General features: G+C 36.2%; 5 protein-coding genes and 1 long non-coding RNA gene across 20 annotated transcripts; 2 read left to right on the top strand and 4 right to left on the bottom strand.

The window, feature by feature from the left end:
• Positions 1-516: 516 nt before the first annotated feature.
• Positions 517-4,338, bottom strand: LOC111805928 (lysophospholipid acyltransferase LPEAT1). 3 transcript variants are annotated; one of them, XM_023691227.2, is made up of 9 exons: positions 3,711-4,337; positions 3,432-3,551; positions 3,295-3,332; positions 3,015-3,079; positions 2,679-2,747; positions 1,950-2,083; positions 1,580-1,720; positions 1,389-1,452; positions 517-654 (listed from the first exon to the last, which is right to left on the bottom strand). In XM_023691227.2, exons 1-9 carry the CDS (start codon positions 4,206-4,208, stop codon positions 635-637), a joined length of 1,149 nt encoding a protein of 382 aa, XP_023546995.2. In that variant the 5' UTR covers positions 4,209-4,337; the 3' UTR covers positions 517-634. The 3 variants fall into 3 exon arrangements, with proteins under 3 accessions (XP_023546995.2, XP_086984500.1, XP_086984501.1); XM_087128374.1 differs by lacking the exon at positions 517-654 and having other exon boundaries at positions 747-1,452; XM_087128375.1 differs by lacking the exons at positions 517-654; positions 1,389-1,452 and having other exon boundaries at positions 1,596-1,720; positions 1,833-2,083; positions 3,711-4,338.
• Positions 4,339-5,063: 725 nt separating this feature from the next.
• On the bottom strand, positions 5,064-5,898 carry LOC111805738 (peroxisomal membrane protein 11A). Its single transcript, XM_023690956.2, has one exon. The coding sequence runs from the start codon at positions 5,847-5,849 to the stop codon at positions 5,106-5,108; it is 744 nt and encodes a 247-aa protein (XP_023546724.2). The 5' UTR covers positions 5,850-5,898; the 3' UTR covers positions 5,064-5,105.
• A 749-nt stretch (positions 5,899-6,647) lies between these two features.
• Positions 6,648-11,047, bottom strand: LOC111805859 (protein BRASSINAZOLE-RESISTANT 1). 11 transcript variants are annotated; one of them, XM_087128239.1, is made up of 6 exons: positions 10,830-11,047; positions 9,485-10,248; positions 9,184-9,257; positions 8,764-8,943; positions 7,715-7,999; positions 6,648-7,466 (listed from the first exon to the last, which is right to left on the bottom strand). In XM_087128239.1, the coding sequence occupies exons 4-6, from the start codon at positions 8,764-8,766 to the stop codon at positions 6,777-6,779; spliced, it is 978 nt and encodes a 325-aa protein (XP_086984365.1). In that variant the 5' UTR covers positions 8,767-8,943; positions 9,184-9,257; positions 9,485-10,248; positions 10,830-11,047; the 3' UTR covers positions 6,648-6,776. The 11 variants fall into 11 exon arrangements, with proteins under 11 accessions (XP_086984365.1, XP_086984366.1, XP_023546881.1 ...); XM_087128240.1 differs by having other exon boundaries at positions 8,764-8,937; XM_023691113.2 differs by having other exon boundaries at positions 10,100-10,248.
• Positions 11,048-11,853: 806 nt separating this feature from the next.
• LOC111805521 (uncharacterized) lies at positions 11,854-15,564 on the top strand. Of its 2 annotated transcripts, XR_015422885.1 has the most exons (7): positions 11,854-12,014; positions 12,637-12,837; positions 13,099-13,325; positions 13,439-13,618; positions 13,847-14,174; positions 14,400-14,713; positions 14,965-15,103. XR_015422885.1 is itself a non-coding variant. In XM_023690632.2 (6 exons), the coding sequence occupies exons 1-6, from the start codon at positions 11,954-11,956 to the stop codon at positions 15,210-15,212; spliced, it is 1,245 nt and encodes a 414-aa protein (XP_023546400.2). In that variant the 5' UTR covers positions 11,854-11,953; the 3' UTR covers positions 15,213-15,564. The 2 variants fall into 2 exon arrangements, 1 of the variants encoding a protein (XP_023546400.2); XM_023690632.2 differs by lacking the exon at positions 14,400-14,713 and having other exon boundaries at positions 14,965-15,564.
• Positions 15,565-18,719: 3,155 nt separating this feature from the next.
• Positions 18,720-21,390, top strand: LOC111804848 (uncharacterized). 2 transcript variants are annotated; one of them, XM_023689645.2, is made up of 6 exons: positions 18,720-19,056; positions 19,631-19,757; positions 20,296-20,438; positions 20,533-20,592; positions 20,829-20,897; positions 20,985-21,390. In XM_023689645.2, the coding sequence occupies exons 1-6, from the start codon at positions 18,853-18,855 to the stop codon at positions 21,087-21,089; spliced, it is 708 nt and encodes a 235-aa protein (XP_023545413.1). In that variant the 5' UTR covers positions 18,720-18,852; the 3' UTR covers positions 21,090-21,390. The 2 variants fall into 2 exon arrangements, with proteins under 2 accessions (XP_023545413.1, XP_023545412.1); XM_023689644.2 differs by having other exon boundaries at positions 18,722-19,056; positions 20,530-20,592.
• A 3,272-nt stretch (positions 21,391-24,662) lies between these two features.
• Positions 24,663-27,370, bottom strand: LOC147790069 (uncharacterized). Its single transcript, XR_015422845.1, has 2 exons — positions 26,900-27,370; positions 24,663-26,017 (listed from the first exon to the last, which is right to left on the bottom strand). It is a non-coding gene; the product is annotated as an uncharacterized LOC147790069 (long non-coding RNA).
• Positions 27,371-27,414: the final 44 nt, after the last annotated feature.

The following is a 27,414-nucleotide window of genomic DNA, read 5'->3' as shown; positions in this document are numbered from 1 at the left end:
CTCAAAGAAGATAATCCTCTGAAATTCTCTAAGTAGTCCGATTTTCCAATGGTATCGGTAGAGAATAATCCTCCGACGGCGGCGGTTGCGGCATCTTGCTCGCCGGGAGTTGAAATCGAGATAATCGACGCCGTAGCTGTAGCGAAGAAGAAGCGGAATCTCCCGGGGATACCAGATCCGGCGGCGTTGGTGATCGTTCTGTCGCCGAAATCGCTTCTAGCAACAAACCGATTCCTGTGCGAGATCTGCAACAAAGGATTCAAACGAGACAGAACCTTCAGCTTCATCGACGCGGCCACAAGTTGCCTTGGAAGCTCCGGCAGCGGACGAGCAATGAGATTCGAAAACGAATCTATGTCAAGCTCAGCCTGCAGGACTTCATGATTCTCAAACAAATTATCGTGAGATTCACATGTGAACTGAATCCTCAGCCGAATTGAAAATCCTAAATTTGATGAGACTCACAAGAACGTACACAAGCTACACAGCACAATAGAAAAATCTCAAGAAGAATCATACGAACAAGTTTATTCGGGATGATATTGATTAATGAATACTTGCACATGATGGTGAGGGTATTTTGTTTTCCATATATTTATCATCTACAAGAATTTACAGATGATGACATCCCAAATTAGCATTGCCGTGGTGTACCTGCAGGAACACCAAAGAGACAACACCTCAGAATTCAGATTAATAGGCTGCTTAAGCTTGCTTTCTCAAAGGCAATTTCTGACACGTTCAAATATTGTCAACCCTTTCAATTCCATTCCCAAAACAAAAAATTTTAGTTCAGGAATCAACCTATTACATCATACTGACCCTCAACCTCACGGTTTTAAAACGCGTTTTCACCTCATGGTTTTAAAACGCGTCTTTTAGAGGAGAGGTGTGAGGTTTTCACACCCTTATAATGAATGCTTCGTCAACCGATGTGGGATCTTACAATCTACCCCCATTGGGAGCCAATGTCCTCGTTGGCACGCTGCCTGATGACTGGCTCTAATACCATTTGTAACAGTTCAAACCCACCGTTAGTAGATATTATCTGCTTTGACCCTCATCCTTATAGTTTTAAAACGTGTCTTCTAGGGAGAGGTTTCCACACCCTTATAAGGAATGTTTTATTCCCTTCTCCAACAAATGTGGGATGTCACGTACAAACTCACGCCATACTAGGTAAAAACTAAACTCTACTCAAATATTATGTTTGTTAGATATATATATTATACAGGCCAAGAAACGCACTCTAGTAGTACCTACATAGATGGATGGGTGCGTAACTTCCCCCCGTCATAACAGTTCATTCCTGGACAAACTAAAACTACACACGAACTAGTGAATTCAGTCGTCTTTCTGATGCAAAACAATACGGGTGTTATTATTACCATTCAGAGCAGCAAGATAAACACGCTTCTCCGCGAGTCCAATATCCGAAAGCATCATATTTCCCTGCAGATAAAAACAGTCGCCATAACTTTAGCTCGAGCTCTAAAGAAAATTAATCAGAAAGGTCTCAAAGTTGTTCTCGTTGTCTCCTAAATGAATATAGAATAGTGCAACGAAGGAGAGAGCATACCTCTTTGGCCATCAACCTTCTAACATTATTAGCATAAAGCTTCGGATCATTCTTTTCTTCTGGTGATGGGACGTAGACCGGCAGTCTTATTACCTCCATGTGATTTACAAATTGACAGAGAAGAAGTAAAAAATGACGGCCCTGCCAATAAGAATTCAAATCTCTCTTAAACTGGGTCCTGAAACCTTTACAATATCAAAAGGGTTGCCACAAACGAGTTGGGGTTCAACAATTTGAGGTAAAAGCAACAAACTCATATAAGGCGCTGTGGGTTCAAACCATGTCTGCAGCTAATTCTCCTTCAAAAGTTTAAGAAAAGTTTAAGAAGACATGTTGAAAGGGCAAAGTAGAATAAAATAGAATGCCTCACTCCTGTTATTGATTCCCAGGCCAAACTAAATCTCTGATACGGATATCTTAAAATCAATGGAAGAACAGGAGCTCTTGACAAAAATGCACCCGTTTTGAATGGCAGGAGAAACTCCCCATTCGTAGTTGTTCCTTCTGTAGAAGTAATAATAACACATTAAACAACTTGGACGATGAAAAAACCACAAGCACAAATTCTTAACTAGTCCTTAGATTATCACAATAGCCATTCTCACAAATAAATTTGCCGATATTCATACTATTTTTATTGCTATCTAAGAATCAGAAGCCAAAAGAATGAGGCTTTTTGCCCCCAACATTTTTAACAATTACAGCCGAAGTTTTAGCTGAAACGCTCAAGAAAGCTCTCCCTCCGTTTCTTCTTCCCAATTTTCTTTCATGGAAGACAGAGAAACTAATGACTCTTGTTTGGTGGCTAATGAGCTTACTGATGATCATGTTAAGAATTTAAAAAAAAAAAAAAAAAAAAAAAAGTTCTGGAAGAAACAAAGCCAAAAGCTGTTTTAGGAACTATGGAGAAAGGAGTCAGATAATTTCAAGCACCGTGAGTTAGGTAAATGTATACCTTGCTTAAATAACAAAGCCAAAAGTCCCCAACTATCAAAATGAGATAAGTTGAAGCATTGTGATTCTCTTAAGTTAAAGGGGCACGCATAAATCAGGAAGAAACAAAATAAAAGAGAATGTGGTTAAGACCACATTAAGAAACCTGGAAAAAGCATCATCATGGGAGCAGAGCTATTCTTCACAGCTTCTCGAATTCTTTCACTCACAACACCTACAAGCAACAGGATGATTAATATCTGAAGACCAGATGCGGAATTACAGATGAACATCAGTTAAGAGCTATTTCGTGGGACTAATGTCCTCGAATGAACTCTAATGCAAGAATCGTGCGGTAATGGGGATTTACAATAATAATGTGCAAACAATGATGGTTTCTTTCCTATGTTGTCTTAAAAAAACTAACGAACTCAAATCTATGACTATAAAGCCAATGGAATGAGTATCTCTAAAAAAGTTTCAAAAAGCAACAACAATCTACCTGAAACACCCTTGGAGTCAGATGTCTTTGACTCCCGTTGAACATAAACACAGCCAAGGCACTTGCTGTCACAAACAACAACAGCTAAACTTGAGCAACATAAAACGTCAAACAGGTTCAGGGGTAATTTTTGGATTTTCCCCTAAATTTTGAAGATTAACCTTTCGATAGAAAATTGGGTTTTTGTAAAATAATTCATTGAAACCAATGTTTGGGAACCGAATGCATATGATGCAATACAGTAGAGGAGTCAAGATGTACCAGAAAGAACAAGGCTAACCTGATAATACCAACTAGAGGAATGTTAGCCACTGATCTCTTCAGCCAAACAAAGGAAAAGAAGAAAAATCGATGATCAGAAAACCAGAATTTGTCACTCATTGTAGTAAAATTAGAAAAATTATGTTTGAACAAAACCTTAGCAACAAAACTTGGAAAGGAAGAAGACATATGATACAAGATATCCAAATATGATACATGGTTGCTGATAATGGCCCCTGGTCTTTCAGATTCTTGAGACTTCTCTTGCCCCTCGTTCTAGACATCAAACAAGAGGAAAGAGCAAATAACAGTCAACACGAGAACAATCTCAAAGATGCAGAGTTTAAGATAACTATGAACTGAAATGTACAAGAAAGCAGAACAGAACAATGACCGAATCTCAACTTGGAAAAGATAGCAGAAATTAAAGCGCACCTCGTTAGTTGACTTGTCCTCATTTGGCAGGATTCGATAAACTTCCGAAATCCAATAAAACCCTAAAACGAATAACATGGCTCTGGACAGAAATCTTCCGGTGCAAACAATTACGGACCTCCTCCATCCCACCATATGCGCGTAGTCCTCCTGCTCATCCGTCTCCCTATTCGGATCGTGAAATAACGTACAAACTCTGCAAATCATGTAATAGAGGAACAGCAAACTCGTCCCAATAACCACCCGTATAGGAACGATTGTAACGAGCGCTATTGCGAGCAGCACCTTCTCCATCCATGGCAGCTCCCCTCGGCCCATGGTGCCGAAAACATCTCGTCGGACAAACGGAGCATATTTCTGGTGGAGATCGTCGGAATCGTCGTCGGCAACGGCGTCAGAGTCTGGATTCAACAGTGGACGGTCGTCCTGGGCAGAAGACTCATCGGACGCGTTGGATTGGGGCGGGTCGAATCTCAATTGGTGGAGCTCAGACGCCATTTCCCTATACAGACGCGATTCCGATCCGATCAAGATTTCTATGCTTCGCCAAGCTCCTCAGGAGCTTCCAGACTAAGATCGCGTTGTCACGACCGTTTTCTTTTTGCTCCTATCTCTTTCATTTCTAATTTAGCTTTCTTAATTTTTTAAATTATAAATTTAGTTTTCATTTTCTCTTTTATTTTTAAAAATTTTAAAAATTAGTATATACCGAAGTTTAAAATTGGATATAAAATTTCATTTTATTTCTAAATAGATCCAATAATTTTTTTGATAAATAATAGACGAGTGTACCTCTTATAATTATATAATTCTAAAATTCTTTAGATTTTCAATTATGCGCTCATAATTATTTGATAATTTAATTCTCATAACATTAAAATTATGCGCTCATAATTGTTTGATAATTTAATTCTCGTAACATTAAAATCATATTTATTTTTTTATTTCCGTAAAGACTTTATTACATGTATTTTGTTATTATCTAGTAAAAATGAATGAATTTTATAACAACTATTATTAAAAGTATATAACTAAATTATTATAAAATAAATAGTTACGATCAAAATGTGTAATTAGACAATAATGTAAATTTAAAGTTTAGGTACATAAAATAACTGTAAGAGATTTAATTGGTATAATAAAATTTTTCAGTTGGCTAAATTAATCTCTAATATAAAAAAATATATTTATAAATTTTTAAAAGTTTAAATATTACCCTCAAATTTTGAAAATGTTAAAAAATATAATAATCATGATTTTGAATAGAAATGTTTAAAAAATACTATTAAAGCGTATAATGTGTGGCTGTGTGCTATGAATGTTTTGAAATGAACTGTGAATAAATCTAAAATGGACAGAAAATTGAGCCCAGTAAGATCGAGACGGAGAGGAATTTCAGCATGATATCCAGTTCTTATGAGTGCTAATCAATGCCGAGATAAGCCCAGCCCAAGAAATTGGAAGAGGACCTGAAAGCCGGCCATTCCCATCGCGAATGTCCGCCGCCGCCATGAATCCATCGGCAAAATCTTGAACAATCGAAAGCTTCTTCATCAGCTTTTTCGTTTGCAATTTCTTCATCCTCTCTTCCTCTTCCCGATGTTTATCTCCTCTGGTAACTGCAATCTCAATACTCGCTTTCAAACACGCCTCGTCTTCAAGAATCCGTTTCAAATCCCTAATTTTCAACGAAATACTGCCGATATAGCCGATTAATTCCGCCCACGCGCTGATCTTCTGCAAGTGATTCGAGTACCGTTTGTCAATTAAACCAGATTTAGCCAACCAAATGAACTGTTCGATAAAGTAATAAAATCCCTCTCCGCCATAGGCAACGAGAGCGAGCAGAAGTTGTTGGCGAGATTCGAAATGCGAATTTCTCAAGGCGTTTAGGTCTTGGATGAACTTGCCGAGACGGAAGGCTTTGCGACTGACGCCGACGCTGGATTCGAAGCTCTTGAGACGGTGCGTAAGAGGAAGGGATTCGGGAAGAGCGGAGGAGGAGAGGATGATCTTGGTGGCGTACCTGGAGATTTTCAAGAGCTTGTCGACGCCGTCTCTCTTTGCGAGGTAAGCTTCGAGGTGATTGAAGAAGTCTCTTTGTTTCTCGGTAGAGGAGGGGGGAGCTTTGGAAGCCATGGCGGTGCTAGCGGCGGGAAGTTTCTGTTTCCCCCAAATTGACCGGAGACTGGAGATTAATTTGAGAGAGGAGAATCCAACGACGTCGTTTTGGGGATTCTGATTTTCGTCTATTTATCCGTGCCATGACATTCGCTAAGTCAGAGAAAATAATAAAAGAAAAAAGAAAAAAAACGAGAGAATTTGCAGGAGACGGAGACCATAAGCTTGGAGGAGAGTGCTTGGACTTTTGTGTTTTTTTTTTTTTTTGTTTATTTATTTATTTTAATTTTTGTTTTTTTAACTCTCTCAAAATACATTTTAAAAAAATACTTTTCATTTTTATGTTAAATCAACTAATATTTATCGGGTGAATATTGTTTGATGATAAAAGTATCAGATCACTAATTTCCTTATCATAAGTTTATAATCAAAGAATACTCTCTTCGTTGTGATGAGACTTTTTAGGAAGTGTAAAACATGAGAAATTATGCTCAAAGTAGACAATATCATACCATTGTAGAGAGTCGTGTTCATCTCACAAATATAACCCAACATTTGAACGATTTAATCTAAACATAATCATGTTGAAACTGTCGAAGAAGACAACCCATGGCAGTCAGCTTGAATCTGTAGTCTAAGATATGCGAGGACAGAACTTTCTTGTCTTTTATTACGTTGTCAAATGTATTCATTAAAAGTGTGTGGTCGAACATGGAGCTTGTCGGGCTCTGCCATAAGCACATCCAACCAGCTCTCATGGCCCCCACCCCACTACAATCCCAATCCCAATCCCGATCCATTTTCAGTTCCATCCAATGCAAAATTCAAGCAAATGGTTGAATTGAATTGAAACAGAGTTTGAATGAGGAAAAACAGAGCAATATGTGTTCTTCATTTCAGTGTTTTTAATATGGCATATATCAAAATTCCCAGATAGATTATGAATCAATCAAAACAAGGTTTCTTACTATTGTTATCGTTTTGAGCCTTACCGCTACCGAGTGTGAGCTCTAAATCCTCCAATCCAACTTCATGGATCTTCTCCCCTTCCCAGGGCTTAACCTTACAGCCCAAGAACTCAAATTCGTTTCCTCTTCCATTTTCTTTGATGAAACCACCGTGCAGAGCATGCTGATCAGCAGGTTTCATAAGGTTGAAGGTGGGAGAAGTTGGCGCACAGGCACGGAGAAGTGCCCATTGATTGGAGTCATTGGTGGATGATTCAGACTCATCGCATTCGTGGATCGTGGCGGGAGTATGCAGCAGCTGAGGGCGTGTCGGGCTAGCTGGGGCGGATACTGCAAAGAAAGGGTAATTCAACAAGGACAAGGATTCTTTAGCTGTGACCTCCCAATTTGAGGCAGGGGATGAAAGAGGAGGCGTCACGGGAGCACTGTTTGAGATTCTAAGACCAGGAAGTGATTTGGGAATCGCTTGGCGAAGATATGGAATGAGGTTTGATGGATGGTTGGCGTCCAAACGGGACGGGCTCGGGAAGGAGGAGGAGGAGGGACTGACTTGATAGGATGCCATTGGACTAGGAAATGAAGAAGACAATGGGCTTGGATTTTGGGATGTGTAGGGGGTGGCTCTGGTGGAACTGCCGACGATATCGATTGGGGGCGGCCTGCATCCCTGTACCAAGAACAAACACAAAACCATCTATCATTTCATTTCTAGGGCACAACGGAACTTAATTCACAAATTTTCAACCAAATTCAAATCAATTACAAGAACGAAACCCCCGATCGACTTTCCAGATCGATCGCGGTGGCGATTCGAACAGATCAAAATTCAAATCCAACAGAGACAAGAACAAGTATACAAATCGCTACTTCCGATTACCGATCGAGAGCAAGAAAAGAAGAGGAAAATCAACCGACCTTCCGATAAGTGGTTCCGTCGTCTTCGACGGTCCAACCAGCATCAGCACAGAGGGCTTTAAGAACCTCGTTATTGTCACAATGTTTAGGCAAATTGAAGTTGCCTTGAGCCCTAAGGCCAGCGTAGATCTTAGCCGCGATGGCTCTCCTTCGTCGTTCTCTGGTCCGATTATTCTCCCGCTCCCTCCAGGACGGCTTCCGCCGGCTAGTGGTGGCAGAAGTGGCGCCGTCGGAGGTCATCTTCCGGTTTGCCGCAGCGATAATCCCGCAGGAAATGGAAAACGGCTGTGGGATTTGGATTATTGGAAGAAGAAGTGGTGAGGGAGGGTGGGGTATTAAAGTACACGGAAGAAATGGAGAATTTTACAGTAGGAAAAGAAGACAAAGAAGTAGAAGAAGACGACGACCACGACGACTGCGGTTTGATTTCCTTGTCCTTTGACTTTGGGCCCCACATGGTTGAAACGGCGGGGCCTCCTCATCTGACGGTGACTAAGAGTCCACGTCAGACCACCACTGACACGCGTGATGAGCTATTTTCAACCAAAATAATAATATATATACATATATACCATAAAATTAGTTAATGATTAAAAATATGTTTCTTTTTCCCAAACCAATTGAAATTCGACTAAAATTTGGGACTCATTTTTTAGTCCGATTTATTATATAAAATTATTATATTTCTTTTTATTTAAATAAGGGTAGAAAGTAAATAAATTTAATTTAAGGATATTACATTGTTTATTTTATTATTGTATACAGATGTTTTCTAATAATTAGAAGAAGCATAAATGAGTTCGTTATGATGCAAATAATTAGCAGCAGGGTGGGGACGTGGCTGACACGACAGCTTTCCTTCGAGGGATTGGGGGCACACGTAGATGCCCATGCTAGGCATAAGATCAAAGCACGTGGCCGCCCCCCATATGGCTTTGGAAAAGGACCCATTACTCGAATTCAAGGCCATAGCCCCACCCTCTGCATGAAGATAGATGCATGAATCTCGGCCTTAGGAGGGAGAGTTACAGCTTACAGGGACGGCATACCATGGCTGGTGTGATTGTGATGCGTCGTGATTCCTAAAATTGGCATCCGGGATTCATCTCTCGAGCAAGCATCGAACTACTCCTAAAAATGGCATCCAGGATTCATCTCTCGAGCAAGCATCGAACTACTCCTAAAAATGGCATCCGGGATTCATCTCTCGAGCAAGCATAGAACTACTCCTGCAGATGCTCCACATTAAACAAACAACCACCGAAACTCCAAATACCATATAGATAACATCCTTCTACGGAACCAACTACGATTAGAACACTACGAGCATCTTTACATTTTTAAAACTCTGTATCTTGCGAATACGGATTCTTCTTTCCTTTTCAATTTCTTTTGTGTGTCTTTTCTTTTATCATCTCTTTTATAAGATAAGACAGGTCAGGGGTAAGGAACTTTAGAATAAACCCTACCTGTCGATCAAAAAATGGGATTGGAAAGGAACGAAGCTACTCGACCGATAGGAAGAGAAGCGGGAGAGGACCGCCTGTCCGACGAGAAGAAAGAGGTTAGTCTAAAATATGAAGACATGCGGACCTTATAACCTGGACCAAGGTTGTGAACCTGCCTCAAATCAGACTTGGACATGGAAACAATGAAAACAGTTTCTGAGTAAGATAAACTTAGAAGTAAACCTAACAAATTTTAGAAATGAAGGCATCTGAAAATATCCCAAATGATAGAAGTACAAAATGTCAGAGGAACACGACTCACCAAATGGTATGATATTGTCCACTTTGAGCATAAGCTCTCATGGCTTTGCTTTGGGCTTCCCCAAAAGGCCTCATACCAATGGAGTTAGTATTCCTCACTTATAAACCCATGATCATTCTCTAAATTAGCCGAGGTGGGACTTCCATCATCCAACACAAAACAACACAAAACATTGGTTTTTTGACATCTGAAAACATCCGGAGGTTCTTTATGAAAAACAACCATTAGTTTGGTTGGAAGAGTAGGGTCGTCAGATCAACAGCAATTACTAATCTTGTTTGAATGACAAATAACACTTCTCAAGAACACCAAAAGGCAAATGAAAATCCTTAGGTTGATTAATAAATGGGTATGACTTCTCATTACGGGGTTCCCCTCAAAGTTTTAAAACACGTCTACTAGAGAGAGATTTCCACACCCTTATAAGAAATGTTTCGTTCCCCTCTCCATCATAATCTCCCAGCGTCCTCGCTGGCACACCGCCCGATATCTAGCTCCGATATCATTTGCAAGAGCTCAAACCCACCACTAGTAGATATTGTCCTCTTTGGACTTTCCCTTTCAGACTTCCCCTCAAGATTTTAAAAGGCGTCTACTAGGGAGAGGTTCACACACCCTTGTAAGAAATGTTTTGTTTCCCTATCCAACCGATGTGGGATAGTAAAATGTTGACCAGGTCGCTACCATACCATGTAGAAGCACCTTATATATTAATGATCAAGAAATTCAGCTTCCACATCCACGGATGTCTCATTGAGAGGATCCTGAAGCAGAAGAGGAGTACATAAATTGCCAGGAATTTACAAACACCAGTAAAGAAGGAAGTAGATGAAGCCAAAAACAATGGAAGATTAGTTTGTCAAAAGCTATTTGTCCCCTTATGGAAACTTTTGGCTCCACACCCACCCAACAAGCATAACGTTAGCACATACTTCAAAAAATATCACATTCACACAACGCAGGAACTTAACCAAATCGTATGAGTGTGTGTGTGAAACGAAGATTACCAGATCACTATTGGAGCTCCAGGCTTTCCAACACATAAAAATCACAAATCAAGAACCAAATACAAATGAAGAACATTAAGATGAACTTATCAATTCTAACTCACAGGGAATTTTATATTTTCATTCAAGCTTTACGAAATGAAATTATGTTCTACCAAAAAGTACAATCCAACAATCCTTGTTCTCTAATCCCTAAGAATCGTGGGGAGAAACCAGCAGGAGAAACCTTAAACCGTGAGTACGAACGATTCAAAACACGAACTGCGTCTACGAATATGAAAATCGAATCCACGAACAGATCAATTCCCGAAACCAAAAATACATAACAGAGTTCATACCTCGCTAAGCGATCCTCCATTTTCAGAACTCTCACTGTTTCACAGATCCTTCCTATCAACGCCCGACGACGGACCGAACTGGAAAATGTGAACCGGCCGAACAGTAAGCCGACCGCTTCACGGTCCAGACCACACCCCGTCGCAGCTTCGGAACGGAAACGAAGAAGGTCCTGGAATGACCTAGAATGATTCCAGGACATTCCCGACTTCTGGATGACACGTCGTCGTTTTATCTTTTAATTATCTTTTTAATTTTTTTTTATAAAGAGCGGATACAGTCGGTTTCCGGTCAGTAAATTGTTGGGTCCACTCAATGGTTATTTTGGGAACTTCGGTTTGGCTTTGCGTTGTCTCGGAATCCGCGTGGTTTCTGCGTGACGCAAAAGTCCACGACGGAATTTTTATTTATCTTTTTGCCTTTTTATTTTCTTTAATTCAATTTATTGATAAATTTGGAGGTATTACTAGAATATTAACGGTATAAGGAATAATGTATTAAAAAAATTAAAAACTATATAAATTCAAATATTTTTTTTAGTTCAACCGTATAAAAATAAAAATAAAATAAAATTTTAATATACTGATCAAATCAAAATCAAATTAATTTAAATATCAATATTTATATATGTGCATGAAAATGGATAATTTTAAGAGATTAGGGACAGTTTGAGGAAAACTATAAAGATTAGGAGCTATTTATGTATTGTGTTTTAATAATTATATTATTTATTTTAGATTCGTTTACGTTTCTTCAGGGGAAGTGTCAGAAAATCAACGAATGAAGTGACCATTCTATCCATTAAGGAAGAGGTCAGAACAGGATCATAGATTCAGTGTCGTGTCAGAGCCATCCACGTCAGATTAATGACGTGGAAATTACAATAGTGGGCAGAAACGGGCAATGCCCGGCAAGAACGGGCAGCAGGGGAAGAGGGTCCACCCACCGGGACACATCCACTCGCAACTCCGCAACGACTGAGCTGAGGGCAATGTCATTTTGACCACCACGTTCGGTTTATTTAGAACTGTTAACTGTGTGCGGGAGTTAACGGTAACCATGGTTGGGTTTTGACGGCCATTCCGCCGTTCCCAAACCCTATATATGTATCCACCCGCTCTCTCTCATGACAAACGAGGAGACTTCAGCGAATCGTCTTTCCAGCTCTCTGATCGACGATCTTCCAGGTTGGGATTCTCTGATCCGCCCCCATTTTGTGAATATTTGTACTCGTATCTACTATTCTCTCAATCTTTACTTTATTTTTCCGTTCTGTTTGATTCTTCGCTGAAAATCATGTTTGGATGGTGATGATTGAAGGATCGAGTGGTGGGTTTAGGGTTTAGGGTTTATTTCTTGTAGTTGATCGGTGTGTTTGTTTCCTCTCTGTCTTTATGATTGAAATTATGTAATGTAATGTAATGATCGGCTAACTTGTTGTTGATTTTGAACGATACGTGATTTGGGTTTTATGAACCCCAAACCAGCTATTTGGAGATGTGGCCTGCAATTGTTGGGTGGGAACATTTATATCTGATCTTCTGTGTCGCTTATATTACAGCTCGTTGCAGCTATTTTTTCAATTAACAGAGTGATTTTTGGACCTTTTTTTTATTCTCTTATTTCTTTCTTTACTGATGAATCGATATGTACGCGCTGTGTGGCTTGATCATTTTTGCCTCATCATTTGAATTATTTGTTCATGTAAGAGAGATTCCATTGCTTTTAGGTGATCAATTCGTAGTCGAGATTGGATTGATTTGATTTGAAGCTTAATTGAGTTTCGTTTTGTGATTTCTTTTGGAACAGCTCTAGACAAAATTAGACAAGAGTTCTGTCTTCTCCTTGTTACCATGACTCCTTCAACGGTCACCTCTTCAACTATACTTGATTTATTTTCTACTGACAATGAGACTTTTTTAGCATTAAGGAGAATAAGGAGTGGAGGATCTTTTCCTGCAAATGTTCATGATATAAATCCTTACCAGTGTAAACCTGAAAATTTACCAGGTACTTTTTTCACAAGAATTCATGTTGTTAATTTCCCAAGTTTTCCAGCAAATGTTCATGATATGATGATGTTCTTCAAGGCTCAGGCCTCTTGAATTGCTGCATGTCGAACACTGTATTTTCAGTTTATATCATAAAACAATTTCAATGTTGATTCCTTGCTTCAATTTTCAAAACAGTGTCAAAGTTACGAATTACAAATTTACAGCTGAGACATGCTTGTTTAGTTTCAATGAAGCTTAAGGTACTTTTTATGTCCAGATGGAGTTTGGTATTACGTTGAGGGCAATGTGGATGCTGGCTCAAGTTTCGGTCGCTGGAAGCTGAAAGATGGAGATTGTAAACTGTATTCAAACTCTTCCTTCACTGGAGGGAGAGCAAGTTATGAATATTATGAAGGTCAAGCACCTTATGAGAGTAAAACAGCCTGGGTTATGCAAAAGTACTGGATGAATCAGATGGACCTGCGTGCCACCATCGAGCAAAAGGTATGTCCTGCAAAATCTAATTGCCAAAAGGTTCATTGGCTGACATTGCCCTTTTTTCTTTTCCTACCCAACCTATTAGTAGTCAATTGCTTGTTTGGTTGGGCAATATGCAGGAGACCAGCTCACTTTGCAAAGTCTTTCTTGGAGATGAACAATTTCAAAACAATGAAATGATTCAGAAAACCGAATTTTCTAGTATTCTCAATTCAGAACCAATCCTAAATCATCAGTTGGTTGTTACTGATGGTTCGACTTCGAATAACATGGCGAGTGGATCGACAAGCAAGTCTAAGGTTGTAATCATTATCCCCCCCCCCCCCCCCCCCCCGATGTCCATGCATTTCTTTCTTAAAGTTGATATGAGACCGGTTTTGTATATCCATTTGGTGTTCTCTCTTTTAACTGTTCTTACTGTCATCGGAAACTGATTGCTCCCATCTTCTCTCCATTTCCTTCTCTGCTGGGTTCAGAGTCGCAAATGGTGTCTTTGTTTTCAGTTAATGACAAATGATGTTTTGTAGATGAATGAAGATGACAAGATGATAGAATTGGCAGATGCAGGAAAACGTTTGGATAATCATTTAGAAGATATCCATCCTGAGATGGATTATTATTTAGGTGACGACTACTTGGAATTGCTGGATTTAGATAACCCAACATCTTCGTCATCGAGTTCTGAAAATTCTAGTTGCTTGTCCATGTCGTCGAATGAAGATTTTGATACAATGGATGTTCTATGTGATATAGAACGTGAAATTAACCATGACAGGGGACGAAGAGATGCTGCCTGCATCCATTCCTCTGCACCCTTCAAACTCAAGAAGGAGGTGGTGCATCAAGTGGCTTCAGGTTTGTCCACCTATTTTTTGCATCCTCCTGTTGTTTAACTTTCATTTTATGCAGAACAGAACATTCTGCTACGTGGTTATTGAATGGAACCATATGGGTTGTGCTATTCTTTCGTATGTTCTCCAAAGAAACCAATCACCATAGAGAGAACTATTCTGATTTTATGCCCAAGCTGCTAATATTTCTCTTTTATATGTATCCCTGCCTTTTGTTTGTCAATAATAGTCTCTCATTGGTTGGTTGGAGAGGAGAATTGGAGAGGAGAATGAAACCTCCTTTATAATGGTGTGGAAACCTCTGTCTAGTAGACGGATTTTAAAAACTCTAAGGGGAAGCCTACAGAGACAATATTTGTTAGCAGTGGACTTGAGAAGTTACAAATGGTATCAGAGCCATACATCGGGCAGCGTACTAGCGAGGACGTTGGGCCTCCAAGGGGGTGGATTGTAAGATCCCACATCAGTTGGATAAAAGAATGAAACATTCCTTATAAGGGTGTGAAAATCTCTCCCTTGTAGACGCGTTCTAAAAACCTTGAGGTAATGTTTGCACAAAAAGAACCATATTCGCTAACTGTAGGTTTTGGTTGTTACAGTCTCTCATCTGCATGCTCGAGTAGAGTTATTTAGACAAAAATGTAAAATTGTCATCGTGGTTTCAACCATAGATTCACAGTTACAAAATGCATATTCACTTTAGATCTAAACACACGACTTCTCGTTTTCCCTCTCGAAAATGCAGCAGGAAAACTACATCGCTTACTCATAATAACTATTCTTCTTGTACACAGATTCTCTTGTCACCATCATAAGAAGCCACCCACCGGCCAAAGAGACTCCCAAGACCGATTCGTCGGCGAACATGAAACTCCCAAGCCAAAGTAAGAAAGAAGGGTACAGAATGAAAGGTGCATCATCAAGTTGTCACAACAAGGTGGTCTCAAATGGTGAAGAAACAGGTGTGGATGGAGGAAAGAAGAGGGTTGGCAGAAGGGAGAAGAGTCCAAAGAAGAAGTACTTTTGCTTCTTTCCTCTTTAGATCTTCCTCAGCATCCAGTTAGAGTAAGTTAGTAAGTAAGTTAGTGATGAGATTAGACAAGATTAACAATGGTTTTGAGCAGACTACTGAAACCTTTCCTTTCAAGTCTGCAACATCATACCTTAAAAATTATCCTGTTTGATTAAGTTCAGTTCAGTTCAGTTCGAACTGCGTTTCTAGAGATGATGTTCTGTAATTGTAATTGTAATTCAAATGAGTTGACTTGACTTCATTCATAGCTTGCTGAAGTCAATGTAATTGTAGAGGGCCCCACTCGTCTTTTGAGGAGTAACCAGCCCCACCATTGTAACTAGTTCATGTTTCTTGAGTTTCAGTAAATGTTTTCATTTAATTGTTGTTTTCTTGTCGGGTAGTTTCCTTTTTTTTTTTTTTTTTTTTTTTTTTTTTTTTTTTTTAATGTATTTTTTAAATCATATTTAATAGTTCATAACATGCAGTGGGTTGGGCCGACCCAAATATGCGGAGGCCCATCACAGTGATGGCTCATTTGGGCCGACCCAAACATGCGGAGGCCCATTACAGTGATGGCTCAATTTTTTGTCCAAAAGCATATAATATAAAACTTTAATCACTAAAATTGATTATAATTCAACAGTGATTAAATGAAAGTCCAAAACTATAGTATAAAATTTAAAATAATCTCAAAATTGTCACAGTATTTATCTTTTTTGGGAAATAAAAAATTAAAATAAAACAGACAATTGGTTGTTGTTTGGGCAAAAGGGTATGGTTTTTTGGGGGTGGGGAAAGGGAAATGCTTAGATAATTAAGGAAATGGGCGTTGTTATTTGTTAGGGGCAGGGGCATGGTCAGGGGCAGGGTCAGGGTCAGGGCAATTATATATCGCTACTGCCCTACAGCGTACAGTGACAGGTGGGCAATTGGAGAGCCCAGCCAATCATTTTATTTCTCTCTCTAACTTTATTTATTTTTATTTTTCTTTAAAATTATATAATTTAAATTTATAGGGTCAATTTTGTCTCGTGAAGTGTGTGTGACCGTTGGGGCTGGGTCCACTTACAGCTCCTTCTTCACAAATTATTTATTTATTTTCTATTTTCAAATTAGTTTACATCCCTATTAAGCTTATTAAATTTTAAAATTTGATCAATTATGTTATATAATTCATTAAAATCATACAATAATATTCGTTGATCTTCTTATCTAAAATTAAAATTTAAATTGAAGTTTTAGAGGAAAAGAAAAATAAAAAATTTAAAAAAAAAACTTTTTATTTCTGTTTTTATGCCCACCTCGAAATCGGATTGTACCCTAGAAGCCCACAAAAATAAGGCTAAATTACAAAAATAGTTGCGCTGTCAATCTCTCCCTTTCTGGGTAAGTAATTATTTTGGTCTCAATTCATTAAAGATGGAGAAAGCCACTTTAAATGCATATTAACACATTGACATTCATATTTATTGAAGTACCTACCTACAAATAATTTGTTAAAAAAATTAAAAATATTAAAAAGCACTATAAAATAATTAAGTAGATAACAGAAGTGTACTAGGGTTGAATCAAATTTTTAAATCTTAATTTAAATATGAAGTTTGAGACAAAATAAAATATATATATATATCTTTTTTGGTATTATTTTGGGTTCACATCACAAGCATGGAAACTTCGATGTACGGAAAAAGGGGATATAAATATTTAATGAATTAAGAAACTAATATATCTTCGTTATTTAGTATTTTATATTTTGGAGTGAGAGTAAGTAACGTTACTTTCCTTTAGGTCGCTGTTACGACGACGTTTTTGAAAACCTTATTCCCTTCTTTTACACTTTATCATCATTACACATGCTTTGTGAGACATGCTTGCCTTTATCCGCTTCTCACCATTGGATCTTTTGCGCGGGAAAATTCCATCCTACGCCTCACCTTTCTCTGTAATGGCGGGAATTTAATATATTTATTTATTTATTTATTTATTTATTTTGTATTTTTATATATTTTAAACCAATTAAGATCAATTAAACGTTTTCACTCTTTAAAAGACCTCACTATTGTATTTATTAGTTAATCTATTTGATTTTTTTTTTTGTTAATTTTAAAAGTTTGCATAAATTAAAATTTTCAGTTTTACATTTTAAGTTGTCAAAGCTATTTACACACATAATTAATAATAAAAAAAAAACTTTTAATTTTATGATTTATTTAAAAAAATTCTAATTTTTTACAACTCAATAATATCTTTTAATTAAAAAAAAAAATCAAAATTATCTATTTATTTTTTACTTTTTAAAAGATTTCAAAAATACGTTTTAACTTTAAAAAAAAATTCTAGAAATATCCTTAAATTTTTTAAAGTTTGGATCTCTACCTTTAACTTTTTTTTAAAACTTAAAAAATACCAATAATAAATAAATAAATAATATATATATTTTATAGAATATTGATAAATAATTTTTATTCATATATTAATGTTTTATAAACGTAGAAGTATTAACTTAATGGATATTTTTTTAACTAATAAAAATCAATAATAAAAGACATTAATTTTTTTTTTTAAATGTTTAAAAAAATTATTGAAATTTTTAGAAATATTTTTATTAATTTACACTTAAAAAAAGAAAAGAGGAATGATTTTCGGGTATGGCGGAGATAGACGTGTGAGTGGGACGGAGATATACGACAAACCGACGGCAGGTAGAGATGTGGGGCCCGCGTTTGAATTTAAAAAAAAAAAAAAAAAAGTAAAAAAGAAAAAAGAAAAATCGGATTTTGCCGTTACGTTTCAGTCTACGTTGGCAGTGTTTTCTTTTTTCCCTCCTTTTTCTTCTTCTTAGTTTTTTTAAAAATAATTAATTTTCTTTCGCTGGATTTTTATTTCCATGTTTATTTACATTGAAATTACAAAACACCCCATCTTTCAAAGCTCCACGCTTTACCTTTATTATTCCTTTAAAAACATGTTATTTAAAAAATAATAATAATAATAATAGCTAACCCTATTATTTATTATTTATTAAAATTTTATATTAGCTATCTTTCTAATATCATCGTTAGTCTCACAATTTTAAATTAAAATTAAATTTAATTTCCAAACAGAAGTTTACTTTTTGTTCGTATTGAATATTGAACAACAATGATGTGAATAACTGTTCCATATACACACAATAATTCAAACTCACACCCAATTCAACCAAATTTGAAAGAAACTGTCCTTTCGAGTAATTCTTTTTTAAATTAAAAAAAAAAAATAGGGGGAGTAGGGGTAGTTTGGTAATTTGGCAATTGAGGAGAATGTAGTGGGTTACAGCGAAGGTCAACAAGTCAACTCCGGAAAAGGAAGGCGTTGTTCCGGAAGTAGAAACTGAAACCACCAGTGGTATTGGGAGCATCATGCCGCAAACCCGCTCCCCCACCAAGTGGCAAATGCGTGATTATGGAAACTTCTTTCTCTCTCTTACGTGTCAATTTATTATTTGTCGTTGACGGGTCGTCGGGATTCATAGCAACACCACCACCCACTCAAATAATAATATCCCTCCTTTTCCTCTTCCTCTCCTCCTTCTCTCCTTGCTTTCTCTGTGTTTTTTTCTTCTTCTTCCTTCAAACTTCCCACACCATTGCATGGCCTTTCCTCTTCATTTCATTTGATACACTCCGAAATGATTGACGCTGTGGAGAGTTCTATCAATGGCGGCGGTTTCTCGCACTTGCAGAGCTGCGGGGATAGTAGCGAGGAGGAGCTCTCCGTCCTTCCTCGCCATACCAAAGTCGTCGTTACTGGAAATAATCGAACCAAATCCGTACTCGTTGGACTGCAAGGCGTTGTCAAGAAAGCCGTGGGCCTTGGCGGCTGGCATTGGCTGGTATTTAACTCTTTTTCACTCCATTTCGCTTCTTTTACAAATCGGGTTTTGTGCACACTTTCAATTCCTTTGGATTCTTATTCTTGGTGATAATGTGAGGATTAATTTCATGTTTTCTGATCAATGTCCGGCCAATTTCCCCATTTTTTTCCCTTCAATTTTTTGTATAACACTCTTCATTTGTTAATTTTTCTTTGTTTTTAGATCGTGTCTTGTTAAATTCTGAATTCGATTTTTTTGCTTTTCTCGTTGTTATTAACTGAGAATTCTGGGGTTTCTTCATTTCTATCCTTGCCCTCTTTTATTGCATGTTCATTTATTCCGTGGATTTCATAATTTATTAGTTTTTTTTTTCATAATCTAAAATGAATTTGGTATCCATTTTTTAATACTTCGGTCGTTTTCTGGCTAGGATTGCTTTATTTATTCACTTTTTCTTGTCCTGATTTCAACATGTAGGATTAAATTATGATGGGTTTTTTATCATTTGAAGTGGATATTTCCCTTTTGGTTGATTAACTGTAAAATAATCTTTGCTTTGCTTCAATTTTCTTGGAATGGGGAAAACTTGCAGGTTCTAACGAATGGCATAGAGGTGAAACTACAGCGGAATGCGCTTAGTGTGATCGAGGCTCCTACCAGTAACGAGGAAGATGACGATCTCGAATTTGAGAATTTGCAGTGGAATGGAATTGATATGGGTGAGTTTTGCAGCTGGCGATTCAATGTCTCTGTTCAATCATTCTTCTTTTTCTATTTTTATTAGCTGTCTTAGAATAGAATTGAGTTCATCCCATAATTGTTCGCTGTCTGTGCCTCTGTTTTTGGATTGATGTCCCTGTCTGTTATTGATTTGATCATTTGAAGTGATGATCACTTTTCACCCCCACCCACCCAAATCACAGCCAAATCAAAAGGCAAAGATTTATGCGTCTTTGAACCATATTTTAGTCTCGAGTCTACAGTGATTTCAAGTGCTCTATAACTATAACTTTTACTAGCATCTTCGCTGTACTTCTAGAAACAACGAGCAGTGGTGGTGGGAAGAGGATGGTGTGGTGTAGCTAGCAGCAGCGGTAGGAGCAACTTGATGCTCTTGACCGACTGTTTGTTGGTTCTAGATAGGGTTGATGGCAGCATAGGATCCTTTGTGAACTCACTTTTGTTGGTTTTCTTTATTCTTTTTCTGGCCTTTGTCACTCATTCATGATAATGCTTTCAATTATTCTTGATTCCCAGCATCCGATGACGCCCAAAAACCCCACAAATCAAGGCATAGATTACACAAATCATCTGGGTCATCATCTCACAAGACTATGAGCAGATCCCTTTCCTGTGACTCACAGTCGAAGAGTTCTGTTTCTGCACCTCAAGGATCCACGGTATGCTCTTTTTTAATGTTCTGTATTGCAAAATGAGTTCATACTTGCCAATTTGAACTAATTTCCTGTTGCATTGCCGCCTCCTATGTAGAAGGTTGACCTTAGTAAGTTGGAGATGGCTGCACTGTGGAGATACTGGCAACACTTCAATCTGGTAAGTTTCTCACGATTGGAGAGGGGAGCGAGTGTCAGTGAGGATGCTGGTCTTCGAAAGGGTGGATTGTGAGATCCCACATCGGTTGGGGAGGAGAATGAAGCATTCTTTATAAGGGTGTGGAAACCTCTCTCTAGCAGACGCGTTTTAAAAACTTTGAGAGCTAATGGTGGACTTGAAGAAGGTTGACCTTAGTAAGTTTCTTTCCTTACATAGAGATTGATGGATTTGTGCAGGTAGACGCTATTCCGAACCCGTCGAAAGAGCAACTGATAGACCTTGTTCAGAGGCATTTCATGTCACAGGTACTTAACTCACAACCATACCGTTCTCCGTTCGGTTTATATTGTATGACAAAACCTTATGTGAGTTATGTCGTTCCTTTGTCGAAGCAACTGGATGAGTTGCAGGTGATAAGGGGTTTTGTGAAGGCTGCAAAGAGGCTGAAGACAGTGCAAATAAGAGGAGGAGAGAAGCTGGGGAATCCATTGAGTTGATCGTCATGTCATGCTAACAGATAATTCAGCTGACTCGAAAGCGTTTCGATTGTCTCTGTAACATTGTATGTATCGATCGGGTGCTAATGGTTTTTGTGTTACGGGTCGGGGTTGGTACGATTCTGTGGTAGTAGTTAATAGAGTAATATCTTGTTTTAGTGAGGATGTTACTTGTAATGTAATGTAATGTATATATATGTAAAGTGCAAATATTAGAGACCTTATGACAAAAATGCCCCATAAGACTTACTTTCTAAGCTTTTGTTTAATGTAATATGCTGGCTGAGTTTTGGGGTTTCCATATCTTATTTCTAAGTTTCTGAAATTATTTTAAATTTAATTCATCAAATTTATATTAATGAAATAATAAAGTTTTATTATTATTATTATTTAAAATACCATACTTAAATTTAAAGGTAATTTTTAAACAAAATATTAACATTTTCTATTCCTTACTGATTATAAGAATATTTTTTTAAATTTTTAAAAAATTTAAAGTTATTTTTAGCTCTATTAAAAAATTAATTATATTATTTAAACTTGAGAGTATTTTTATTAATGGAATGGTTTTTATAATTCAAAATTGTCTAAACTTAATTTTTATTACTCAAATAACAATAATTTATAATATTTTATAAATTTTGGTAAGAATATATAAATTTCTTTGTTTTTTTTACTATTTTTTAAAAGACAAATTTAGTATTTACTATTTCAAAAGTGTATTATTCCTATAAATTTTTTTAATTTGGTCTGGATCTTCACAACATCTTCATAATCTTCAAACGTCGTAAAGAAAGAACAAAAAATGAATGTTTTAGGGTTCTTTCTGCTATTCATTTTCCCACTTTTCTCTCATCCATTTCTTGCCATTGCTTGACTCATCGCCAAACCTCAGTTATTCCCCTAGATCTCTATTTGCCTTCCTCTTCACTTCTCCACCGCCTCCAGCGGCGTTCCTCTTCCCCTCCCCGCCACCTCCTGCGCGAAGCTTCTTTAAATCTCTTCCGCCGGCGGCGTTTCTCTTTCCCTCTCCGCCACCTCCTGCGCGAAGCTTCTTAAAATCTCCCCCTCCAGCGGCGTTTCTCTTTCCCTCTCCACCACCTCCTGCGCGAAGCTTCTTAAAATCTCCACCTCCAGCGGCATTTCTCTTCCCCTCTCCGCCACCCCCGGCAGCGTTTCTCTTCCCCTCTCCGCCACCTCCTGCGCGGAGCTTCTTTAAATCTCCACCCCCGGCGGCGTTTCTCTTCCCCTCTCCGCCACCTCCATCGCAGCCAACGGCGTAATATGAAGACTGTACGGAACGGAAGATAAACCACGTCAGAGAAGATAAGCTAATTGGAGAGAGAGATGCTCTCAATAAGAGGAACTTTTTTAATTCAAGCCCTTTAATAATGTAACACATAATGAACTTTTTAATTCAAGCCATTTAATAATGTAATACATAAGTCTTATGATGACTACTTTTGTTTTAAAAATCCGTTTATCATTATATATAAATATAAACTTTATTTCACATTTAAAAAATATTTATAAATTTCAAAAATAGTATTAATATTTATAATTTATTAGAACTTTTGGATGAAAAAAATATTAGGAGGTTCAAAATTGACTTTTATTTTATTTTATTATTTTATTATATTTGTTGTTATTACTATTCCTAACAAATTAGGGTGTGGAGGCATTGAGAAGTTCCTCGAGTCATTGACCAGAAGGCCCGGCCCAAAATACAAGTGGGAACTCTACTGTGGGCTGGGCCTTCGAATGGGCTAGACGCTTGGGCTCATTAGGCCCACGTTTTTAAAGATTCATTGGGCTGCTATAGGGCCCATTTGATTCTCCGTGACCTCTCCTAAAAATGCATATCAATGAATCCGAAAACATAATACCAGAGAAAATATATTTCAAAACTCATAAATATCAATAATAATAAAATTATTATTATTATTATTATTATTTATTTATTAAAATAATATTGTCCCTATGGGTGCTTTCAAATGGTGCAAATTGTAGAATGGTCCCATTTAGAGTGAATAAATGGATAAAAATATGAAATACGAATATGATTTATTTAGAAAATGAATTGAATAAAAAAGATATAAATATTAAAAAATACATAAATTTACACGTGAAATGGAAAATATATCACCAAAAATGGTAATTGTAAAGAGAAATATTTGAAAGGGGAAGGGGTATAAATAAAGGCATTTCAGATGGACACCCACTTTCTATTTATTAAAAATGTATTTTGTTTAATAAAAAAAATATATTATTTTGATAAAATGCATTAATTGCAAATGGATAAGCCTAGTCATGTGCTTGTTTCAAAAGGAATATTTTTAGATTGCAATATATTATTTTATTATATACATGAAAATTATAAAAAAAAATAAAAAATAAAAAAGGTATTTCCAGCTTGACCTTGGCCATGTCATTCGCATTCCAAATGAATTCAGATAAAAGAAATCATTATGGCTTTGGACCCCACTTTCCACCAACTTCTTTTCTATTATTATTAACCCACAAAACTTGGGATTTTATATTTTGTAACAAAAACTCCCTTTTTTTCAGCCTTCAATAAAAATATATATATACATATATATACATATATATATATTATATATATATATGTTTGAATATTTCCTAGCCTTCAATCCAGGACCATGTTCTTATTATTGACTTGTAAGTTAATTATTAACAAAGTTTGAATTAAATTAATTTTTTTTAAGTGCATGATCTTCCCTGGTTGGGGAAGAACGATTAACATAATATAAATTAGTTTTTTTTTTTTTTTTTTCTAGATCATTATTTATAGTCATTAATTAATATGACTGTTTTCCCACAAATTTTGTTGTCCTTATTCCATTTTTTTTTTTTTTTTTCCATTTTTAATTTCTTAAGATTTGGTCTTATCCAGACCCGTTTTTATTTATTTTTATTTTCAAAATTAGAGATATGATGTATACAAAGTTAGTCATCATGGTATCTTCAATTATTTGAGCCAAAAAAATAAAAAGTTTTTTTTTTAATGAAAATAAAATTGTGGTAAAATAAAAATAGGTCTCGGTTGCCCTAAATGCACTCCAAATGAATATAAATATAAATCATCGAAATTTTTTTTATTGCAATCAATCACATCATTCTGGTAATATATGTCTTCTTCATTTTCGTAAAGTCAACATCTTTTTATTATTTTTTATTATTTTTCCTTTATTTTTAAAATATCATAAAAATTTCCATTTAAAGTGTGAAAGTCTCAAAGTATAATTCAAATATTATCCAGAATTTAGTGGTTGGATATATATGTGAATATACAAAAAAAAAAAAAAAAAACTTCATAATCTAAAATTTACACAGGTAGATCCCTAAGGAGATGAAAAACTAAAGAAACAAATAAAATAAAAATAAATGAATTTTAGTATGGGATTTGAATTTTGTTTTATGTTTTTATATTTATTAAATTAAATGAATTCAAGTAATATAATAAGAATTAACATGAAAGAGGCTTAGATTATATTAATCTAATTTGGATAATCACATTACATTATATAATATAATAATAAAAAAGGACCAATATTTGAAAGTCATAGCTACAAAATCAATAAATAATAAGTCTATAAATTTCTGTATATAGTATGGTTGGCTATTAGGTATGGAAGACAAATAATAATAATAATAATAAAATTGAGAAATAGGGATGGGCCATTGGGTTGGTTGAAGGGTCATGTCGTGAGAGAGGAAATTGGGCCCAATGGCTGAGGCCCACTATGTTCTCTTTTGTCAATGGAGGAAGAAATTGAAAGCAACCGAGGAGAATTCTATGCCACCATACCCCCAACACACCATTATTATTTTTGCTTCACTCTTATTCTGATAATAATTCATGGATTTTTTTTTTATTTTTTATATTTATTTATTTATTTATATAAATAAAATAAAATATATTTTTTAAAAGTATATATATTAATTAATAACAAACCCATAATCTAAACAACAATAATCATACTCTATAATTTACTTAATAGTATATTAAAAGGTGAGATAATTGAGATTTTTTTTTTTATCCTATTTAAAAATCTTAGCCTACCCCCAATAATCATACTCTATAATTTATTTATATTACAATACTTTTATTAAATAAAAACAACAATTATGTCATGTAATAAAAACAAACCATGAGAAGAAAAAAAAAAAGAACAAACCCTACTTATGGGAAGAATCTGGTCTTATTAAAGTAAAGGAAAAAGAAAAAGAAAAAAGAAAAAGAAAGATGTGATGATTCTGTATATCCAAATATCAATGTTTTGGTTGAAGCTGAAAAGGAACTACAATAAACAAAGGAGGCAACCTAATGGGAGCTAGCTAAAGCTAATGGCTCGTTTGGTAGAATGATGTCACTAAGCACCCGACTTGTAAAGACCCAAATCCATCCCTATTAGATATTGTCATTTCTAGACATTCTCTTTTAGAATTTTTCTCAAAGTTTTTAAAATGTGTCTAAAAGAGATTTTTGCACTCTTGTAAGGAATGTTTTGTTCTCTAACCGACGTGAGATCTCACGATCCACCTCCTTGGCGAGTGTCCTCGCTCGCACATCACCCCATGTTTGATTTTGATATCATTTGTAACAGCTCAAAACCTATATTGTCATTTTTAGTCTTTCTTACTGGTTACACAACTACTCTCACCAAATTAAGCTGGGAAACTGAATGAAAGCATTATTGTTTAGACCATTGGGAAAGTAGATTAGTTAGAAGTTGTTTGGTCTGCTCCAATGGTGAATGATTCTGATTCTGATCTCTTTGCTTTTCCCACATCAAACCAGATTTTCCACCCACCAATTTTTACATTCAAAAACTTTATCATCACTCCGACCTAACTTTTCTTGGCCATTTCACTTTCTCAGGAAAAAAATGGTGGGGAAGTGGGAGCTGGAAAGCATATAGAACGTGAGAGTCAGTAATGAGCTTGAGGATTCAGTTTCACAGAAGTGGTTCAACAATTTCAAGAACAACTGAGGTTGAAGAGGTGTTGACTGACAACTAAATGAAACCCAAAGAAGAAAGAACAGTTTGTTCTTAATGGGGATGAACTGTTGGGATGATTTGAATACGAATATGGAGGGTATCAATGAATCCAGGCGGATTCAGATCTGAAAGATTCAGCCCTGTGGGTAAATACCAAACTGGGGGGGGGGAAGGAAGTTTCTAATAATTGACATTAGAATAGACAGGCAGGCTAATAATAATAAACCATTATTAGTGTGCATGAGTTGCAGTCAAATCCCTCCACTCACCAAATTGTGCGATTAAAGCAAAGTGGGTTGGATCTCGAAAGTCCCTTTCCAGTTCCACTATTAAACTATGCCCAGAAATCAAATTGTATAAAACAGAGCCACTGTCCACATCCTAGAAAACTTGTTTTTCCTCTCTCAGACATTTTCACAAACACCTTCCGTGCGTAGAATTTTCTGCCAAAAGTTTCCTTTCCCTTAAACCATCCTCCTCTAAGTCCCAACAATTCCTATGGTTTACCATAAACAATCGACTATTTGGATCTTCTGAGGAAAGAATCAGAGAGAAATAGATATCAAATAGAATCAAATTTGAATGAAATGGTAAGAAATTACTGAGAAATGGAAAGCTTGTGAATGTGGGTTTGAAGAAACTACCAAACCCAAATTAAGCAATTGTTTAATGGCTTTTGAGAATTGTTCGAAACCAAGAAAGCTAATTCACGTAATGCCTATCCCTAAGCTTAGAATTCGATTTATGCTAATTCAATGCTTCAACCTAACGAAAAGAAAAGGTTACCTTTTACGGCGGCCTTCTTTTTCTTGGAAAAAAACTTCGATTCATCCAACAAAATGAAAAAGCTCGCTTCGATTCCTTCCCTCCCCCCTTCTTCTCCTCCTCCTCCTCGGCGACCGTGTCAAGTCAACCAAGTAATTCATCAAACCTCTTCTATCTTAATCCTTAGTTTATTATACATAAATATATATATTGCCCATTTTACCGTTGAAATAAAATAAAAAATTCATTAATTTTTTTTTTTTGTTTATTTTCTTTAATTGACTGATAAATTTGTTTTAAAGATCGTTGCATGTGGCTAAAGACAATATATTGTCAATTAGTTACTTGATTATTAAATAGGATATAATCCTAATCATTTTTTAAATAATTTATAAAACGATTTAGTCATATCATTTAATTATTTATAATTATAAAGACGAAGTAATTAATTTAATTTCGATGATAATTTTCCCTATAAATATTAAATTGTTACAAATTATAAATTATTACTTATTAGAGACATTAATTAAATTGGT

The sequence above is a fragment of the Cucurbita pepo genome, chromosome 11 (genome assembly GCF_057944985.1).
Source record: "Cucurbita pepo subsp. pepo isolate OVF chromosome 11, ASM5794498v1, whole genome shotgun sequence".
In the NCBI taxonomy this organism is placed as follows: Eukaryota; Viridiplantae; Streptophyta; class Magnoliopsida; order Cucurbitales; family Cucurbitaceae; genus Cucurbita; species Cucurbita pepo.
The sequence above is the reverse complement of the archived record's forward strand: the minus strand, read 5'-3'. Positions and strand labels throughout refer to the sequence as shown.

Bases quoted from the DNA above. Each gene is read 5' to 3' on its own strand.
- LOC111804848 (XM_023689644.2), top strand. From the start codon at position 18,853: ATGATTGACGCTGTGGAGAGTTCTATCAATGGCGGCGGTTTCTCGCAC. The intron at 20,439-20,529 runs GTATGCTCTTTT...CCTCCTATGTAG, and splicing joins CTGCACCTCAAGGATCCACG to AAGGTTGACCTTAGTAAGTT. The intron at 20,593-20,828 runs GTAAGTTTCTCA...GGATTTGTGCAG, and splicing joins ACTGGCAACACTTCAATCTG to GTAGACGCTATTCCGAACCC.
- LOC111805521 (XM_023690632.2), top strand. From the start codon at position 11,954: ATGACAAACGAGGAGACTTCAGCGAATCGTCTTTCCAGCTCTCTGATC. The intron at 13,326-13,438 runs GTATGTCCTGCA...GGCAATATGCAG, and splicing joins GTGCCACCATCGAGCAAAAG to GAGACCAGCTCACTTTGCAA. The intron at 13,619-13,846 runs GTTGTAATCATT...GATGTTTTGTAG, and splicing joins GATCGACAAGCAAGTCTAAG to ATGAATGAAGATGACAAGAT.
- LOC111805738 (XM_023690956.2), bottom strand. From the start codon at position 5,849: ATGGCTTCCAAAGCTCCCCCCTCCTCTACCGAGAAACAAAGAGACTTC.
- LOC111805928 (XM_087128374.1), bottom strand. From the start codon at position 4,208: ATGGCGTCTGAGCTCCACCAATTGAGATTCGACCCGCCCCAATCCAAC. The intron at 3,552-3,710 runs GTGCGCTTTAAT...TTTGATGTCTAG, and splicing joins AGGACAAGTCAACTAACGAG to AACGAGGGGCAAGAGAAGTC. The intron at 2,084-2,678 runs GTTTCTTAATGT...TTACTTCTACAG, and splicing joins CATGATGATGCTTTTTCCAG to AAGGAACAACTACGAATGGG.
- LOC111805859 (XM_087128239.1), bottom strand. The intron at 7,467-7,714 runs GTCGGTTGATTT...TTCTTGGTACAG, and splicing joins ACGGAACCACTTATCGGAAG to GGATGCAGGCCGCCCCCAAT.